Source organism: Ochlerotatus camptorhynchus, unplaced genomic scaffold (assembly GCF_037179485.1).
Source record: "Ochlerotatus camptorhynchus isolate MF236.1 unplaced genomic scaffold, CSIRO-AGI_Acam_v1.1 ptg000511l, whole genome shotgun sequence".
Classification (NCBI taxonomy): domain Eukaryota; kingdom Metazoa; phylum Arthropoda; class Insecta; order Diptera; family Culicidae; genus Ochlerotatus; species Ochlerotatus camptorhynchus.
Genome location: NW_027040995.1, coordinates 421265 through 443112, shown reverse-complemented (window position 1 = coordinate 443112; position 21848 = coordinate 421265). Strand labels below are relative to the sequence as shown.

The 21848-nt window shown below is 38.8% G+C and overlaps 1 protein-coding gene across 2 annotated transcripts in view; it reads left to right on the top strand.

The window, feature by feature from the left end:
* Dmtn (transmembrane and coiled-coil domain 2 protein Dmtn) overlaps window positions 1-21848 on the top strand; it is a 215369-nt gene that overhangs the window by 62599 nt on the left and 130922 nt on the right. Inside the window, exons 5-6 of one of the 2 annotated variants that reach the window (XM_065235981.1) lie at window positions 17245-17452; window positions 17507-17615. In XM_065235981.1, coding sequence (XP_065092053.1) covers window positions 17245-17452; window positions 17507-17615 — 317 coding nt within the window. Of the gene's footprint in view, window positions 1-17232; window positions 17453-17506; window positions 17616-21848 lie in introns of both variants that reach the window. The other variant, XM_065235980.1, reaches the window with a different exon arrangement.

Genomic DNA, 21848 nt, shown 5'->3' with positions numbered 1-21848 from the left:
ACAATCTACTTTCAAATACGCGATTTGGTTTCCGGAAGAGTAAAGGAACAAACGATTGTCTAGCGATGCTTTCATCTGATATTCAACTGGCCTTTGCGCACAAGGAGCAATTGGCTTCAGTCTTTTTGGATATTAAGGGCGCATTTGATTCGGTTTCCATAGACATACTGTCCGACAATTTGCACAGTAGTGGATTACCCGGTATTTTAAATAATTTCTTGTATAATTTGCTGTCAGAAAAACAAATGACCTTCAAACTAGGTCAACTAACAACTTCTAGAATTAGCTACATGGGCTTACCCCAAGGTTCATGTTTAAGTCCCTTACTTTATAATTTCTATGTCAAAGATATTGATAACTGCTTAGATAATCTATGCACGCTTAGACAGCTTGCAGACGATGCCGTGGTTTCCACGAGAGGTCCACGTGCAGAAATCTTGCAAAGACCATTGCAAAATTCCCTAAATAATCTGTCTCTCTGGGCAAGAAATTTAGGGATCGAGTTTCCACCGCAAAAACTGAATTGGTAGTGTTTACAAGGAAGCGGTTTCCAGCCAGACTGCGTCTAAATCTTTTGGGCAGAGACATTACCCAATCTTTAACCTTCAAATACCTTGGAGTCTGGTTTGATTCAAAATACACTTGGGGTACCCACATTACGTATTTGAAACAAAAGTGTCAACAAAGGATCAACTTTCTACGATCAATTTCCGGGACATGGTGGGGTGCTCACCCGGAAGACCTAATTAAACTATATAAAACGACTATTCTTTCAGTTCTTGAGTATGGCTCTTTTTGTTTCCTCTCGGCAAGAAAAAGCCACCTAATCAAATTGGAACGTATTCAATATCGTTGCTTACGTATTGCCCTTGGCTGTATGCATTCAACACACAATATGAGCCTAAAGGTCCTAGCGGGTGTAAAACCCCTGCAGAACAGTTTCTGGGAGCTCTCATTAAGAATATTGATTAAATGTAGTGTCAGTAACAACCTTGTGATTGAAAACTTCGAAGAAATGCTCGAATTGAGCATCCAGTCTAGATTCGTGCGAATGTATCTTAATTATATGCCATCGGATATAAGCCTTCCATGCTATAACCCCTCTCGTGTATGCTTTACTAACTACAGTTCCCCCATTGACTATGATCTCTCCATGAAACAGGCTATTCAAGGAGTTCCAGATCAACTTCGACCTATCTCAATTCCCCGCATTTTTGCTGAAAAGTACCAACAAGTCAATTGCAATAGAAGATTTTTCACTGATGGATCACGCATTGATGGATCCACTGGCTTCGGCGTCTTCAATGAATACTCAACCGCCTTTCGGAAACTTCAGGAACCTTGTTCCGTTGCTGAGCTAGCAGTAATCAACTTCGCATTGGGGACGATTTCCGATATGCCCATAGACCATTACTTCATCTTCTCGGATAGTCTCACTTCGATTGAGGCTATTCGGTCGATGAAACAAGGTAGGCACTCATCTTATTTCCTTTCAAAGGTAAGGGAGCAGATGAGTTTGCTGGTCGAAAGATCATATATGATTACCTTCGTATGGGTCCCCTTACATTGCTCAATCCCAAGCAATGAGAAGGCAGACTCTCTTGCAAAGGTGGGCGCACAACAAGGCGAGATTTATGATAGAAGAATTTCACATGATGAATTTTCCCATTAGTAAGTCAGAGTTCTCTTTTAAGTTGGCAAAACGATTGGACAAGTAATTCTCTTGGGCGGTGGTTACATTCCATTATTCCAAATGTTTCTTCGAGAGCGTGGTTCAAAGGTCTGGATGTAAGTCGGGGATTCAAACGAGTGATGTCAAGACTTATGTCCAACCACTACTCGCTAGACGCACATCTCTATAGAATAAACCTCGTTGACAGCAATATATGTAGGTGCAGAACCGGTTATGATGACATCGATCACGCAGTTTGGTATTGCCCGGGTAATGACGCCTCCAGAGCACGACTATTGGATACCCTAGTGGCCCGAGGTAGACAACCCTTCCGTGAAGTAAGAGATGTATTGGGAACACGTGATCTTCCCTACATGCAAGCGATCTACGAATTCCTTTGTTTGTCTGATGTTAGAGTTTGATGTGACTATCCCCTCCTTTCCAAACAATTTCCCGCCATTGTGTCCCAGTCTTATTATCCTCCTGTTCCTGCGCTACTTGCTCCTGTCCAACCAGGATTTGGTCAACCGTCCGAGAGTAGTATCTGAAGGAGGCTTCAGAAACCAGTTTCCTACCTAGGTCCTTCTAATCGAAATTGTTACTCATTAACCTCGAGCCCGCCACGAATAATTGGTACCCAATACTAACCTAGAAATACTGCTATTTATAATGTAAATCAAACATTACTGATTTTGGCTCCGCAAAGTGTCACACACGACTGAGCCTAATAAATAAACAAACTAGTTAAAAAAAGGTATAATCATATTCATGGAAACCATATCATGTGGTGGTTCCAATCATGACAAAAAAAGATATGCCTAATGAAAACAGTTTGAGATCAATCATGTGACACATGGCCACATTGACATCGGTTCATGTGATCCTGAAACCCAGTTATTTAGGCCATAGTCATATTGGCATAGGCAAATGAATCATACCAACAATCAATACGAAACTATCGATTTGAAATTGGCTCACTACTTGACTAGCCTATTGGTCCCAAGTAAATCGATTAACGTACCCCATTCTAGTTGAAATTCTAGTACTACACTAGGTTTGTTTTGATTCTCTATGAAAGTATGACAGGTAAAATGAGAGGTTAGTGGTTTTTCGTATGTTTCGAGGGGTGCATCGATTAGCTTGGGACCGAAGATAGTACCAGAGCTGAACCAAAAAGTTGAGCTCGTTTCTTCGGGACCTTCTGGTCTTAGAGTTACCTCTATGATCATACTGCATAGGTAAATGAATCATACCGCATATCAAATCATAGGATATGGCCATGAACGATTATTTCAGATATTTTCATTGTCATATAGGTAGACGTTGGCATCTGTTCCAATGCCTCGAGTATCTGGTTCCGTAAATTATGGATTATGACTAGGAATGATATATTCGAAGCTACTATATCGCGTGGTACGTAAAATCATGCATGCGAGGTGAATATTAAAATGCAAACAAAACATAAATCTGAGGACAGTAGCCACCATCCAGGATCTGATCCTGGTTCTCCGGAAGTAATTATAAACTAACGGTCTTAGCTGCCCCGTAACGTGGGTAGATCATCTTTTCGTGGTACGTTACGGGATGTAAGATCTACCACCGATTTCTAGTCCTGACTAATTAAAATTAGGGGAACATGATTTTTCAGTTATCAAAGGAACACATCTTAGTCCTTGTTCCTTTTTACGCCTTGTTGATATTGACAAGACTCGGCTTTGTCTACCGAGGATGATCTTGAAACAAGGAAAAAAATGTTAGTATTCATCTATGTGATTCCTAATCTTCTATTCGTTGTTCTCTAGTTTGAAGTGGTTATAAGACTATGGTTCTGATGCATAGTCATTATCGGTCTCATTGTTTAATTTTGTTGCTTAAGAATCCAATTTTGACTGACAAAGGGCCGCTTTGGAGGGTGTTTCAACACTCCGAAGGGTACACAGCAAAAACATAATTTTGATATCACTTCAATCGTGTCAAAAATATGGTGTAATATTACTTGCCAAAAAGGACAAAATTATCATCAATACAGTGCATAAACTGACATTACGCTGCTTTTACTGCATTTGTTTATTTAGGTGGCCATAAAAATTACATGAGATTTTCGACATGATTCCTGTTCACATGCAGGTTCTAATAATGTAGTCTGGATCCATTTTTCTCCAGGTACGGGTCAATGTTTGCCTGTGGCTTGCTGAACTCGGGTGGCGTTTAGAACAGACCTTGGCCTTCATGACGCGCCATATTGAGCAATCCAGCGGATTAAGATCGGGGCTGGATGGCGGCCACATATCCTTCGCCCAGAACGGAAGATGTTCCTGCAACCACTTCTGAGTGTTGTTCGAGGTGTGGCACGGAGCCCCATCATGTTGAAATACAACATTTGGCATCGAACCGTACTGTTCTTTGATCCACAGAAGAACATACTTACTTAAAATCCCAATGTAGACCTCCGTGTTGACCTTGTCGCCTTCTGGAATGAACACCGTTTTTTGTCATCGGAAGCCACCAATCCAAACACCATAACGCTAGCAGGATGCTTGGTCAGATACACGTTCTTGTGCTCGTCGGCCACGTCTTTTACCGGAATAGAACTAATATACCAGTCGGTTCTTAAATTTAATACGGGATCAACGGTTAACATGCTCTCGTTTAAATCTGTAGAAAATTCTGTAAAATTCGTAGTTATTCCCGAAAGATTAAAAGACTTCCCTGTAGTTCGTAAGACTTCTCTGAAATTTTAGAACTTCTCTGAAGAATCGGAGAGATTTCCTGACCGTCCTGACAGTAGTTCACAGGATTTTCCTGAAACTTGTAAGACTTTCTCGAATTTTGTAGAACTTGCATGAAGTTTGAAGGCCTTATCTGAAGTTTTTAGAAATAGAACTTTTTTATTGAACATGTTGAACAGGTACTTCAAAGTAGTTACGCGTCGGCACTGCTTAAGTCTGCTATCAATTAAGCAAAAATCATACATGCAATTGATTCGAGAAAAAATAAATAAATTAAAAATAAATACAAAATATATTTACTCAGGGTAAATTTTGTTCATCAATGTTTAGTTGTGTGAAAGATTTAGCTTGAACAAAATGGTTAGTTTTGATCTGATTATAAAAAAGAAACTTTTACATACATAAAATTTAAAACCTATTTAAATTTTACAAACAATGTTATTTTCCTGGTGGACTTATGAAATTCCTGGTTTTTTCCCGGTTTTTCCTGGTGAAAATAAATTCCCGACTTTTTCCCGGTTTTCCTGGTTTTCTGGTTTCCTCGCATAAAGATAGGTACCGTATCAATATTCGACGACTGTGTTAGGTAAACAACTTTTCCCAAAACGGAAACGCCTCGTTTTCTGATGACAAAATTACGCATTTTCGTGCACAAAATGCACGGAATTTGAGGCTTATTGAATAAATAAAAAAAAAAAACGAAAATTAATTGGAGGAATTTCTTGCTAAAATTTGTCCAATCGTGAGATATTCGCGATCAATCATATAAATCCGATTTTTTTGACGTTGGATAACGTCTTTCGGCAACATACGGGGGTACAAAATTGAAAACAGTCATTTTGGATGCGTTACGGAAAATTAAATGATTTTGAACGATAATAACTCAACCGTCTCTCGATAGATTTACGAGATAATGGCATCAATCGATTGGAAATATTTCTAGCAATTTGCTGAATGTTTCAAAACTATTGATTTCATTCTGTAAACTATTGAAAAATGGTTAAAAGTAAACCATTGTCTAAAGATGGTGAAAATCGATTGATTTTTTTATATTTTTATACTTTCTCCAACCGAGACATCAGATGCGAGTATCTGACACCTCTGATATTTTCTGTTCTACTATATAAGCGTCCAACAAGGTCGCCCGTTCCATCATTGTCTATCCGATCGTCGACCCAGCAGCAGAGCAGCGGAAGCAGAGCAACGGCAGCAGAGCAGCGGCAGCAGAGCCTGGGGGCGAAAGGGCAACTACACCGAGTGCGTTGGTGCCAGTGCTCCGGTATACTGGGCCGCCGTCATGGAATGCCCAGCTGCTGCAGTTCTCAGTCGGTCGTATTCACCGTCTGCTCCGCAAGGGCAACTACGCCGAGCGCGTTAGAAAAATGGCCACAACATTATCAAGAAAGAGTTTAACGTACGTATGCGAGTATCTGACACCTCTTTTTTTTTTTTTTTTTTTTTTTTTATTTTTTTTTTTTTTTTTTTAACTCTTTATTTGTTCCAAATTCAAAATAAATTACATTTCATTTATAACCTAGGTGCTCCAGCTACTACAGTAACTTACCAGCCTTAATTGTTATGATATATATCTAAGTGTTTTTACATTGTTCCTGTCTTGGCAATTCAGTATTTTAAACAGGTTTTTTAAACCTGCATGTCAGTATAACAATTGATAGCTTAAAACTAAATAACTAAAACTAAATCTTATCTAAGTATAAAGGGAATTTATCGTTGCAATTGAGGATTGTAACGATTTTTGCCGGAAATTATTAATTATTTTGTTGGACATTTGTGCTAAAGTCTCAACATTCGAAATTCTATGTACTTCGGTAGTACTGTACCAGGGAGGCAACTTCAAAATCATCTTCAGAATTTTGTTCTGAATCCTTTGAAGTGCTTTTTTCCTGGTAGTGCAACAACTAGACCATATTGGCACAGCGTAAAGCATAGCCGGTCTAAAAACTTGTTTAAATATTAGAAGTTTATTCGTCAGGCAAAGTTTGGATTTCCTGTTTATAAGAGGATACAAACATTTAATATATTTGTTACATTTGGCTTGAATGCCCTCAATGTGATCTTTAAAAGTTAATTTTTGGTCAAGTATTAATCCAAGATATTTCACTTGGTTTGACCAGGAAATTGGAACTCCGTTCATAGTGACTATGTGACTACTACTAGGTTTCAAAAAGGAAGCCCTGGGCTTATGTGGAAATATTATAAGTTGAGTTTTGGAAGCGTTGGGAGAAATCTTCCATTTTTGTAAATAAGAAGAGAAAATATCTAAACTTTTCTGAAGTCTGCTGCAAATAACACGAAGACTTCTTCCTTTAGCGGAAATGCCTGTGTCATCAGCGAACAAAGATTTGTGGCAACCCTGAGGCAAATCAGGGAGGTCCGAAGTGAAAATGTTATACAATATAGGCCCAAGAATGCTACCCTGAGGAACTCCTGCTCTAACAGGTAGTCGATTAGATTTGGAATTTTGATAATTTACCTGCAGAGTTCTGTCAGTTAAATAATTTTGAACTAATTTCATAATGTAAAGTGGAAAATTAAACTTTTTCAATTTAGCAATCAAACCTTCATGCCAAACACTGTCGAATGCTTTTTCTATGTCTAGAAGAGCAACTCCAGTTGAGTGGCCTTCAGATTTGTTTGAACGAATTAAATTGGTAACTCTCAAGAGTTGATGAGTAGTTGAATGCCCATGGCGAAATCCAAACTGCTCATCTGCAAAAATTGAGTTCGTATTGATGTGAAGCATCATTCTATTCAAAATTATCTTTTCAAAAAGTTTACTTATTGAAGAAAGCAAACTTATTGGACGGTAGCTAGAAGCTTCAGCTGGATTTTTATCCGGCTTCAAAATTGGAACAACTTTTGCATTTTTCCATTTATCAGGAAAGTATGCCAAATGGAAACATCTGTTAAATAATTTTACCAGGAAAGACAAGGTACTCTCTGGGAGTTTTTTGATGAGGATATAGAAAATTCCATCATCACCTGGAGCTTTCATATTTTGAATTTTTTTAGTTATAGACCTTACTTCGTCCAAATCAGTCCCCCAGGAATCATCAAAAATATTTTCCCGAGAGAAAATATTCCGAAAATCCCGAGCAACCTGATTCTCAATAGGACTAGTAAGACCCAAACTGAAATTATGGGAACTCTCGAATTGCTTAGCAAGTTTCTGAGCTTTTTCCAAATTTGTGATCAAAATTTTACCACCTTCTTTAAGCGCTGGAATTGGCTTTTGAGGTTTTTTCAAAATTTTTGTGAGTTTCCAAAAGGGTTTGGAACTCGGGTCTAATTTAGAAACATTATTTTCAAAAGTTTTGTTCCTCAGGGCAGAGAATCGCTTTTTAATTTGTTTTTGCAAATCCCGCCAGATAACTTTCATGGCAGGATCGCGTGTTCTTTGAAATTGTCTCCTACGGACATTTTTAAGACGGATCAAGAGCTGAAGATCATCGTCTATTATAATTGAATCGAATTTAACCTCGCATTTTGGTACTGAGGCAGCTCTTGCTTCAACTATAGAAGTAGTCAGAGATTCAAGAGCATAATTAATTTCATCTTTGGTTTGCAAAGGAATGTTTGGATCGAAGTTATATTCCATAAATGTTCGATATTGCTCCCAATCAGCCCTATGGTAATTGAAAGTAGAGCTGTTGGGATTAGAAATTATTTCTTGGGATATTTCAAAAGTTACTGGAAGGTGATCAGAACCGAAGTCAGCATGGGTAACCAATTGGCTACAAAGTTGACATGAATCAGTTAAGACCAAATCAATAGTGGAGGGATTTCTTGCAGAAGAAAAGCATGTTGGGCTGTTTGGATATTGAATAGTGTAATAACCTGCAGAACAATCATCAAACAGAATATTACCATTGGAATTGCTTTGAGCATTATTCCATGAGCGGTGTTTTGCATTAAAATCACCAATAATGAAGAATTTAGACCTATGACGGGTAAGTTTCTGGAGGTCACCCTTGAGAAAATTCTTTTGCTGGCCTACGCATTGGAATGGCAAATAGGCAGCTATAAACGTAAGTTGTCCAAATTTTGTTTCAACAGAAACTCCCAAAGTTTCAAAAACTTTGGTTTCAAATGAAGAAAGAATTTTATGCTTGATTCGTCTATGAATAATGATGGCAACGCCACCACAGGGTCCATCAAGACGATCATTTCTATAAATCAAGTAATTTGCGTCCTTCTTAACCTTATGGTCAGGTTTAAGGAACGTTTCAGTTATAACGGCAATATGCACGTTATGAACTCTCAAAAAATTAAATAGCTCGTCTTCATTATCTTTAAGAGATCGAGCATTCCAATTTAAAATGTTTAATGCTTTAAAATCCATTACTGAATTTTAAAGTCATGACAATATTATTAGCAAATTTTACTCCAGTTTGAATAGCATCAAACATGGAGTTAGATTTAAGCATATCAGAAATCATGTCAATTAATGAATTCTGTAAAAATTCCATTTTAGGGGCAGTAATGCTTCCTAAGTCAAAATTGTCAAAATTTCCGTTAGAACGTTGGTTAGTATTTTGATTCCTACCCGCTGCAATAGCAGCATAGGTAGCTCCATTAACTCGCTGAACATTGTTAGCAGCGAGGGGAGTAGGTACAGATGAAACATTTGAAGCAGGGGTGATATTTGTACCTACGGGTACGAATGTAGAATTTGTTCCTCGCTGACCGTTGTTAACAGCAGAGGAATTTGTACCTGGTCGGAAACGTGGAGCGTTTCCTACCTGTCGGTTAGAACGAGATTGTAGGATTGCTTTGCGAGTCTTACATTCCCAAAAATTGGATTTGTGGTTTTCACCACAATTTGAACATTTAAATTTCTTAGGATCTTCCTTCACAGGACAGTCGTCCTTTGCGTGAGAGGAATCACCACAATTCATGCATTTAGCTGGCATGTAGCAATTTTTAGTTCCGTGACCCCATCCCTGGCACTTACGGCACTGAGTGAGGTTTTGGAAATTTCCTCCAGTCTTCCTGAAGTGTTCCCACTTCACTCGGACATGGAGCATAAGGCTAGCTTTTTCTAAGGCCTTAAGGTTGTTTAGTTCACTAGACTTGAAGTGAACTAAATAAAAATCATTAGAAATCCCGTTGCGCGAATCGCCAGGACGGGATTTCATTTTCATTTTGATTACTTGGAGTGGCACAACTCCAAGTAATTTTGCCAGTTCATCTTTGATCTGATCCAGGGATTCACCACTGGGCAGTCCTTTCATGACAACCTTGAACACACGTTCAGTTTTGGTGTCGTAAGTAAAAAATTTGTAAGATACTTGAGAAGACATTTAAATCCGTCCAAGGTTTCAGCCAATACACGGCATTCACCCCGACGTCCAATTTGTAGTGAAAACTTAACTTTCACGAAATTCAAAAGTTCCATGCGAAGAGCATGGAAATCGGTAGTGGTTATCACAATAGGGGGAATCTTTTCTTTCTTGGCATTAAGCCGGGAAAGTTTACTAGAATTTTTCTTGGATGATGGATCATTCTCATCATCCGTGAGCAAATCAAATTGATTACTCAAATTAATTTCTTCAGAAGGGGGGTCAAGAGTTTGCCCCTTTCTTTTGCGTTTAGGCGCCATGGCGGCAGTAAATTTTTTATCCAAATCGACTTCCAAGCAGATTACTATAAGAATCTGAAGGATCGAAGAGGAATTTTCCAAATCGATATCCAAGAAGGATTACCTCGGGTAGGGTCCAAACAAGGATCGAAGAGGAATAAGAGGACTTGAACAAGGTAGAAAATTTTTACAGGTTGAGCACTGAAAAGTGCTGTTTAAATTTGTTGTAGCTATAGGTAGTAGTAACACTTCCTTAAGCAAAAAGCAAATAGATCCGCACGGCAAGAGAGCACGATGCGGACTGATCTGACACCTCTGATTATTTCTGTTCTACTATATAAGCGTCCAACAAGGTCACCCGTTCCATCATTGTCAACAACATCAGCCCAACAAAACGGCCCTTTTCAGGGCCACCAAACTTTCGCAAAAGAGTTATTAAGGAATATTCCTAAAATATAATATACACAATTAAGTACAACACATAACAGACGTTATCCAACGCCAACCCTGCGGTCGTATCTAGTATACAACCCTTCCAACTTTTTTTTCGGTTTTTTTCTAGCGTCTTTGAGAAAACATTACCTTAATTCGAAGTATTTCTGGTGAATTGACATGGTCATGTGGTATTCAGCGGTGCCGGTGGTGTAGTGGTTAGCGTGATTTCCTCTCACTCCAGCAGGCCTGGGTTCAATCCCAGTCGGCGCCGCCGGGATGTTCTGAGGCATAACATCTCTGATCACGTCTTCCTTCGGAAGGGAAGTAAAGCCGTTGGTCCCCGGTTCATGAGTTGATGGGTCGATAGGTAGGGTCCAGGTGTGGGAGCTGCCTTCCTGGCGTCGGTAGCATTGGTGCTCAGCATGGAAAACAAGATCGACGGAAAACAAACCAAAGAAAAAAAAAAAAAAAATGTGGTATTCGGCCATTGCGAGGAATACCACTTCAATACTTGACCACAAACGTTTTGTTGCTGGGTGCATTATCAAAGAGCTTTGTGGGTGATGTGGCTGGCAGCATGGCGAGCGAACGTTCAATGAAAATTAACTCTTAAACAACAATAATGTATGGTGGTCCTGAAAAGGACCACTTTGTCGTGATGGTTGAGTAGTGCCACAAACGAAGTGACAGACGACTTACTGGCGAAGAAATCCATTAAAATAATGTGGTTCACTGTAATAGAATTTTCTTGGAAGCTTGTGCCATCATCCACCAGATGGGTTAGTTTTTTTGTTTTGATTTGAACAAAGTTGATTTTGTGTACAATGATTCTTTGACAGTGTGTAAAGAGTGCGTATCATTTTGTAATTTTTTTATGCATTTCAGTTTTGAGTAGAGTGAAAGAGATAGAACTAAAACATTCTAGTACATTCGGTTAAAATGCTAGTTCAATCTAGTAGTAGTGTTGCCATGTGGTACAATCCAGTAGTAGTGGTGTTGCCATGTGGTACACTGAAAAATTGCAATAGCAGGTTAGTCACCAAAGTTTTCGAGCCGCTCCGTCTGTCACTTCGTTTGTGGTAGTGCTGAGCTATTAGGGTGTTCAACACGGATGAGGCTGGCGAGCTGTATGTTGTTTGGAACGAGGGTGACACGCTTGGCATAGATGGCCCACAGCAACTCACGATACTGATTCCGATCTGTACCGGTGCGGCTTCTTCCTCCTTCTATGGATACTCATGTGGGCTGCAGCTCGCTGCTTGCAGACAGCCTTTCGTTGTGTACTGGAGAACAATGTTCACCTTCACGCGACGGAAGCACGGGACACCGGAAATCTGTGTTAGGGAAAGCGTTTTTTGCATAATTTTGATCACCATTGCTACAGTTGGATATTTGGGACCTATTGGGACCTATTGAAAATGATTAAAGTGTTCATTTAAGCAGATTCGTAGATTCTGCTTCCAATCGTTTGGCTTGTTTAGAATTAAAATCCATTCGCTATTGACAGAATTATAAGTGGTCAAAACCTGACCTTTTTCGTAATGCGGTCAATTTTGATTTTTTTGAAATTGCACCCCCAATATGTTGCCGAAAGACGTAATCCTACATCAAAAACTGGAACAAGGGATCGTCAGCTGCGCAACAAGGTGTTGAGGAGCGTTAAAGCCAACCACGGTCTTTCGACCCAAGATGTGACCAGAAGGTACAACGCCAACTTTCAAACGGTGCGGAACATCATTGCCAGGGAAGGAAACAAGTCGTACAAAGCCAGTAAACATCCGAACCGGCACATGAAGCAGAATTCCGTGGCCAAAAGCGTGCAAGGCTCTTGTACGACCGTGTTTTGACTAAACACAAGGACTGCACTTTGATCGATAACGAAACATACGTCAAACTCGATTTTAAGCAGCTTCCCGGTCAAAAGTTTCACATCGCTACTGGACGTGGGGATCCCAACAAACAATTTGAGCTGAATAAGCTATTTTTTTTTAGCTTAAGAAGCATATTTTTGCCTGAATAGGCTGTTACTCAGCTTGCAATGTTTGTTGGGATGTACCGGGAAGATTCAAGTTCATGTTTGCCGACAAGTTCGCGTAAAAGGCCATGATTTGGCAAGCGATTTGCAGTTGTGGCCTGAAAACGGAACCATTCGTCACATCCTCAACGATTACATCCCAAGTTTACATCGAAGAATGCCTGAACAAGCGTGTTTTGCCGTTCATCCGCAAGCATTGGGGCAAAGTCATCTTTTGGCCCGATTTGACCCGCTGCCACTACTCCAAGGTGGTTTTGGAGTGGTGTGCTGCCAACAAGATCGATTTTGTCCCCAAGCTAATGAATCCTCCGATTCGCCCGGAATTTTGACCAATTGAAAAATACTGGGCAATTTCAAAGCAGCGACTTCGACGATGCGGCGGGGCAGTCAAGGACATCCAGCCTATGCGGGCAAAATGGAAGAAATGCGCTTATTCCGTGTCCGTTTCCACTGTGCGGGCGCTGATGGGCTCCACCCAGAGGAAGGTTCGAGATTTCAGTCGATCTGGAGAAATGTAACCATCTAATGTTGTAACTTTGAAGTTTTAATAAAAGTACTGTAAAGCAGCTATTAATAGTCTTTTTAAACTTATTGAATCACGAATTACGTTGGGTTGATGGGTCGATAGGTAGGGTCCAGGTGTGGGAACTGCCTCTCTGACGTTGGTAGCATGGAAAACAAGATAGACGGAAAAAAAAATTCCAAATCTTTTTGTGCGTACCTACTTACTTTTGGTCAGTCTTTATGTATAAAAATATGCGATGATGTAATTTTCATTTTGAAATAAACAAACGATTTGGTTGACGTTTATTCTCATAACTGGCAAATCAAAGTTGGCACTCGTGGAGAATAGAAGAATTATGAAAGTGATGATGGTTTACTTTCCACGGGGAGGTATACTAGTGCAATCTTAAAATGCTTTTAATTTGCAAATGGAGCATTTTCTTTAAATCTGGTTGCTGCCAGAGCTGCGACCTATCACAATCACGATCGCCAAACAGCTGATGCTAGTAACGCTTGGTACATTCCTATCAATGTGCTCGTCGAAGCTCTTTCCATGACCATCCATCAAGTTGACGAAAGAAGTAAAAAGCAACTGATGAATGTCGTCTTCTGTTGTGATCCATCACTGATCTGGTCATTCCCGACAATCACGACACTCATCTGTGCTCGTTTTGAAGCAGTTGCCGCTTTGCTTGCTTATGTGAGTGTGTTGGTGAGTGAGCCCAACTGCTTCCGTTTCATGATACCTGTTTTGTTTGTAACTCACACAGTCGCGCCTGCCGAGACGAAATTGGAATGCGTAGGCATTGTTTTCATTTTCTTCTGTCGTTTCGCTTTTTCTCATGATCGTACTGCAGAAGTCTTCACTGTTTTCGTTGTGCTTTTCATCATCAGCAGCGAGTGTAACGTTTTGCTTGTGAGCAGCGACCATTATTGGTGATTGTTGTTTGCCATCCCTAATAAAAATTGTATGGTTAATTTGTTCTGGGTATCATCCAAACCATTTGTGGAATAGTTCAATGATTTGGGTTATCGTTCGTTTATGGTTATTTTTTATTAGGGATGGCTCTAACTCTCACTGCGTGATAAAACGATCTCTCAGCGATAGTCGGTTGATGCGAAGACGAGTGTCACGTGAGTGTCATGATATTTTGCATCACTGGTTGCTGCTACAGTGGTAACAAGCTGAAGTCTATGTATACACCTAAACATCTGGAAAGAAATTATTTTTTTCTATATTACATGTCTATTGAGTAGTCCTTAAGTTTTCTACTAACGTAGCATTAACCAGATTTGAATAAAATGCCCCATTTGCCAAATAAAAGCATTATAAGATTACACTCGTACACCTCACCGTGTAAAATGTTGAAACCATCATCACTCTCATAGTTCTTCTATTCTCCACGAGTGCCAACTTTGATTTGCCAATCGCCTGGCGCACTCTCACTCAAAGATAAATTAAATCAAAAAAGCTTAAAAAGTATGCAGATTCCCGCTTCACCTCATTGAGTCCGAGCCATGATTTATTCGGCAGTAGTCATGCATGATTAAATTCGAAATAATCTTTCCAGTATTAAATTTATTCTTTTTTAATATTAATATATAATCAAAAAAGATTAAAATTCAATAAAAAATTATTAAAATAGAATAACAAATAATTAAACTGGGTTTAATATCAGATGATAATTTTTAGGAAAAGATTATTAATTTTTAATCATTCGATATGATTAAACTGAGCTTAATGTCAAATTGATTAAATTTCAAGCAAAATGGGAATAGTTCAATTTATCAGTGCTACACTGCCGTTCTACGCATATCAGTCCCATATTTCAAAAGTTGCTTCTGAAAAAATAGCGAATAATCACCCCTATTCTGTATTTCGTTTCAAACGAAATTCTCATGCAAAAAAATATTTTTTTGTATAAGAATTTCGTTCGAAACGAAATACATAATAGGGGTGAATGTTTTGAATCATTTCTGCTCGTCGTAAGAAATATACGTTAAAATAAGTTAGCGCATTGTTCACATTTCAACAGAATCAATATGTTTTAGTGAAAACTACAGAAATTACCTTTAATGAAATTAGTTAAGCCTATTTTTATACGAACAATATTTAATGGGACTGTTATGCCTAGAAATTTGCAATGAAGTAGGAAATTCTACGCATGTTAAGGCCGGCGCACAATGGATAAGCTTTCAGGTTTTTTTTGACAGTTAGCCCATGCATTATCTGTCAAAAAACCCGTACGGAGTTGGCCTTTACACTACGCATTATTATATTATATAAAGGGCTTTCCATGAAACACGTAGACGCTATAGAGGGAGTGTGGGGGGTGGCGAGTGTAAGTGTCTAGTAATGCATTGTTTGAAATTAGAAACTGGTGTTTTAATATGAAATCCCGTTTTTCTTAATATTTATCTACATAAAATAAAACTTCCACTTCCTATAATGGTTCATACCGTTTCTTTTGATTATATAGATCCTGTTTCAACAATCACACATAATGTACACAAATCGATTCGCTAATAATAGATTCAGTCAAGAAAATCTTTGTGGGACGGTTATGCGTAGAATTTTAACATGGGACAATTAGGCTTGATGTTGTTTTTATACAAACCCAGAACAAATTATATGTTATTCTATTTTCATTCCAAAGTCTACATAAAAAAGTACTGTTTTATGAACGAAAGTGAAAACCGTCCAAAAGTAACATGGGACAGATATGCGTAGAACGACAGTACATTGGTCGAAAAGCCCATTGACGATCTAGCGATAACATAAAGCGCCGCTTGTGGCAAATAGGAGAACTAGAAAAATGTTGCTCTGCAAGGTATGGGAGAATGATTTAAAATGCTTTTATTTTAAGAATAATGTGTTTTTTTTTGTTTGGTTACGGGGATAGAATGGTGGAAATCTACACGGTAAGAAAAAAGTACCCAACGGCCAGTTCACTTTTACCTACTTTTGACTAGTTTGTCTCCTTTTCTCCTACTAATGTTGTCAAAAACGAAGGAGCAAAACCACCCAACAGGGGTAGTAAAGTGTGGGAACCCAACGTTGGGTATAATCATATTTACCTACTGTTGGGTACAACTAACTTACTTTTGATTAAAAAGCCAGTGGAAAATTCCATACGAACTGCACACAAGTAAATGAAAATTACTTTGACCCGCTTTACCTACTTTTGGGTTCCTGCACTATAGTGCCGAGATGAGTGAAAAGAACTTAATTTTGGGGACTTTTTTCTAACCGTGTATCTAAAAGAAAGTAATATAAAAAATAACAAATATTTTTTTCGGATAATAAATAAATGTGCAAAATTTTGAAACCATCATCTATTTCTATATAACGGCGCCGGTGGTGTAGTGGTAAGCGTGATTACCTCTCACCCCAGCAGGCCTGGGTTCAATTCCAGTCGGCGCCACCGGGATGTTCTGAGGCATAACATCTCTGATCACGCCTTCCTTCGGATGGGAAGTAAAGCCGTTGGTCCCCGGTTCATGAGTTGATGGGTCGATAGGTAGGGTCCAGGTGTGGGAGCTGCCTTCCTGGCACGTCGGTAGCATTGGTGCTCAGCACGGAAAACAAGATCGACAGAAAAAACAAACCAAAGGAAAAAAAAAATCTATTTCTATTTCTTCTATTCGCCATGACTGCTATCGTTAGGGGCCTCATAGCCTAGTCAATAAAGGCATGGTATTATTAAGCCGGAGGCGGTGGGTTCGATTCCCGGTCCGGTCGAGGGAATCTTTAGGGTTGGAAATTTTCTCGACTTCCCTGTATCAGTATCATTGTGCTTGCCACACAATATACAAATTCATGCATTGGTATTGGCATCGAAAGCTCTCAATTAATAACTGCGGAAGTGCATTTAGAACACTAAGTTGAGAGCACGCAATAAGCTAATATGCACTAAGCAATAAGCTTTAAATGCGAATAAGAAGAAGAAGAAAAAACTATCGTTAGATCGCCATTTGCGTAGCAGTTTTATTCCTACACCATGTTAAGCAGTAGTAATGTAGTTAGTTGGACTGGTAAACAATGACTGAGCTAATTAATTATCAAGAGTTTATATAGTGAAGGGTGTCATGAAGCAATCTGATGCAAGCCAAGATAAATTATAATGCTAGGTGAAAGTATTTCATCTTTCAAAAATATGCAACTCCTTTTCCAGGATCGGACTGACAGACAAATAACTTCCATTTGATAACAAATTTAATTAACATACCAAAATTGAAATAAAAATTTATTAAGCATGGTACGCAGATCACAACATCATGGAAATCAACCCATCCCATATTGAGGACAACGTGTCTTTCCGCTATGAAAATATAATGAACTCGAGTTTGGGTATGAGTGAAGAAACAGATCCAATCGGAATATCTAGTCCAGGAATAATCGGAGATCTTGGAGAAAAGTACAGCGAGCAAGAAAGTGAGTGCAGCAGTGTGACAAGCGATAGCATTCCACTAAGGTACATTTTATCAATATTTTTTTAACACAAATTCGATAACTCTTTTTATTACAGTTCTGGAAAACACCGAGTATTAAGAAACCGGCATTGTACGAATTATAAGGCAATTCATGATATTCGTGATGATTATGATCGGTTAAAAGGAAAACTCGAAAGATTAGAGGTTGGTTTATTTCATACAATCTTATTGTTATTAGGTGTCTATCCATATGTTTACATTATCATTGGATCGAATAAATGTTCAAGCATAGATCAGCTAAACATTTTAAACCACATGTGTAGTTGTGTGACGGTCTGAATAGTATCATAATCGTGTCAATAGATTTTTGACCATCGACCAAATCACATAAATAGGGTTAATGTTCCTCATATCGGCCTAAGGCTGTGTTCCATTTGGTGAATTTTCACTTAAATTTGACACTTCGCAAATAAATTATAATGTTCAAAATCCCTCTGTTGTTGATCTTTCGATTTTCGAGAAGGTGTTGCTCAAAATTGATTTCTGGTCTGTCAGAAATAAGTCTGTTACAAAAGCAGGTTTATTATAAGGTAAATGAAAATTCACCAAATGGAACCCAGCCTAAATATCCCTAATGTTGAACTATAGCGGTAATAGTCATTGTCATTAACTTAGTTCGTAATGGTTTCTGGAACAATGTTGGTTGCTGTTCGAGCAATCCCAGCACGAAAAAGAGTCAGTGGACATTGTAGTGGACTGTGATTGTACGACTTTTCTCCGAAAGTTTTATCCCCGAAATACTATTCCCCAAATGAACCAGTTCCCCGAAAGGATCGTTTTCCCGAACTAGTTCCCCGAAAGATACAATTTGCCCTGTACGATCTATTTAAATATGATTCTAGCGTTTGTTACAACTTATCGATATGAAATTGTGAAAAATATCTCTGCTGAATATTGATAAACAGTACAAAGTCGTTCAATACCCTAGATAAAGTTTGTGGTTATGACTTTTTATAACATTTGGCGACAGTCTTCGTTAAAAGCTTGCATTGTATTTGTTTGACGTGTGTGTAAAGTGTACGAACAAAGTGGTTACTATCCAATAATTTCATAATGAAGACTTCGCTAGAAAAACTCCCTCCCCTTGGCTAGTTTTTGTACCTTGGCTTAATTTCATGCTTTATAGTGAAGTGTTGGAGACGGTAGGTTTATGGTCGGCGTTGTTGGCTCATGTCGCGATAGAATGGCACCATGGACATTCACTTGGGATTACTGAGCTTCCCCTCTCTGATGAACCACTGCACGAGAAAACCAAATATCTAGTCTAGCAGTTATAGTATCACACTTGTTACTCCTTTTTTTGAGAGCCGCGTTGTAGTACGCTTACGTATAGGCACTGACGTTGGGTGCGATACTGGCGGGTTTTTCCGCAAATCACTCTTATTTTATTAATTTTTACGCAGATAGATTTATTTGGGAATTATACTATTGAAATATTTCTGAAAGTGCCCAACAGTGCTACTTCTATTTGCGTGACAAGCTTTCATTGTTGATTTCATTAAAGTATTACTCAGGGAACAATGTTAAACACCATTTTTGTACATGGTATTGTAACTAATCTTATACGTGCTTATTTTGATTTGGGATAAGTGTTTGAACTATGGCTCTGGATTTCCACTGTGGCGTGCTTCTATTGTGACATACCCATACGTATTTTTGTGGTGCGACATAGTGGAAACGTGAGAGCGTAATTTGAACATATACCCTATACAATATACAATTTAAAATTAGCTAGGAAACTAACTTCAACGTGAAGCATTTTAGTCACTTGAAGGTGTCACCTGGGACGAACAAAGATATAATTAACATATGTCAAAGCCAAAAGTACTTGAAACACGTTAAATTTTAGTTTACAAGCATGGGTTATGATTGTGTAGGTAGATTAGAGATTTCAGCTATTTATTAAATAAAACTAAATAATCATCAAGTTGAACTTCAATAAGAAAATTCAGAAAGTCAGTTAACATAAGAGATAAGACGTGGGGGTCCGCTTAGGGAGGCAACTAGCCTTTCAAAGTTGTATTATAAATCTTAATATATAGTATATTTGTTAATTACAGGCAATGTCAATAGTGAAAGTCATATCTTCAATCAGGCGCTTACGAATAAGTGAAGTTTTAGGAAATATATATGTTAAATATGTTGATAGGTTGGAAATAAGAATTAGGATTGTGATACTTTAGTTTTCGGTAAGGTATAATGTGTCAACTAAACCCTTTTGAGCAAATTTTCAAAAAGCAAATTGTTTGAGTGATTTTTTTGAAAGACACCTTCATTGAAACATTGCGTTGCGTTAGAAAACAGTATTCTTCTCTATGAAAATTGACAAGTCATAATCTAACATAGTAGTAGTAGCAGTGTCGCATAATCTAATCACAATTGCTGCAAATAGTGCTGGAGCAGGGTTGGCAGGGCTGAATACGGATCAAAACTAACATAACTCTTAATACTAAAATGATCCCGGAACTAACACTCATCCATTGTCCTTTTAGTTACATATTAGTTTTATTTTCCTACTAATTTGTCTATGCTTCTTTCTATTGTTTGGATCAGGTACAACTAATACTAATCTACCTTTATGTATGCTTTACTCCCTTTTAACCCATTATCTTTATGCATGGTGAATCATATGACATGAGGACACGTACAAGCTGGAATCAAAGAAATAACGTGATTTCAATGGACTAAGGACTGTGCTTGGCATGCACAGTTGTACACACCAACTGCTCATTTTTCAATAACTTTTCACTCAGTTATTGAAAATTGATTTTCTTTAAAGTAATTTATAGATTAGGATCATAGCTTACTAAAAATAAGTAAAGAGTAGGTAAATCTTAACATTTGAATCAACACTAATGAATTTTTACACTTAAAGTCCGAGATGTGCAGCGAGCATTTCTCACTTCATTTTTACAACGCAAAAACAAATACAGTTTATTACTAGAATTAAAATCTACCTTTGCCTACGAACTCATTACAAGCTTAAACTGTATTCTATCTACTGCTTCAAACAGAACTACGTTTTGTCAACTGTGTGCAAAGTTATTAGCAAATGAGCAGTTTGTGACCAAAACTGCGTATGCCAAGCATGGGATAAGGAATAGAATTACTTCAAACAGGATATCAAACAAATTCAGGACCAATCCATTAGAGACCAGAAATAAACAAGGCATCTGTGAGTTATATAAAGGGTGATACGGTCAAAATTTGGTCAATATCAACTTGACGTATTTCTTTCAATTTTGCATTTAAAAAACCTGAACACCCCTCATTTTGAAGGTGTGTGTGTGTAGAATGTTGCTCCTATTTTGATTTTGGAATTCACTCTTCAGTTGTCAAAATGCCGTCCAAGCAAGAAGAGCAGCGTATCAAAATTTTGCTCGCGCATCGCGAAAATCCGAGCTACTCGCACGCAAAGTTGGCAAAATCGCTAAAAGTTGCCAAATCAACCGTTACAAATGTAATTAAAGTGTTTGGGGAACGTTTGTCGACAGCCAGGAAGTCTGGATCGGGGGGAAATCGAAAACCGGAAGCCGCTGAGACGACAAAGAGAGTTGCCGGTAGTTTCAAGCGAAACCCTAACCTCTCTCTCCGAGATGCCGCAAATAAGCTGGGTGTATCGTCTACAACCGTGCATCGAGCCAAAAAACGAGCCGGATTATCGACTTACAAGAAGGTAGTGACTCCAAATCGCGATGATAAACAAAATACGACGGCCAAAGCGCGATCCCGGAGGCTGTACACGACGATGCTGACGAAGTTTGACTGCGTGGTAATGGACGACGAAACCTACGTCAAAGCCGACTACAAGCAGCTTCCGGGACAGGAGTTTTATACGGCAAAAGGAAGGGGAAAGGTAGCAGATGTTTTCAAGCACATGAAACTGTCAAAGTTCGCAAAGAAATATCTGGTTTGGCAAGCCATCTGTACCTGTGGCTTGAAAAGCAGCATTTTCATAGCTTCCGGGACTGTCAACCAAGAAATTTACGTGAAAGAGTGTTTGAATAAACGTCTGCTGCCTTTCCTGAAGAAACACGGTTGTTCCGTACTGTTTTGGCCGGATTTGGCATCTTGCCATTACGGTAAAAAGGCCATGGAGTGGTACGCCGCCAACAACGTGCAGGTGGTTCCCAAGGACAAGAACCCTCCCAACACGCCAGAGCTCCGCCCAATTGAGAAATACTGGGCTATTGTCAAGCGGAACCTAAAGAAGACCAAAAAAACTGCTAAGGGCGAGCAGCAGTTCAAGGCAAACTGGCTTTCTGCGGCGAAGAAGGTGGACAAGGTGGCTGTACAAAATCTGATGGCAGGGATCAAGCGTAAGGCCCGGCAATTCGGATTTGGAAAAGCGGAAGCCTAACTGAATATTTTTCCTGA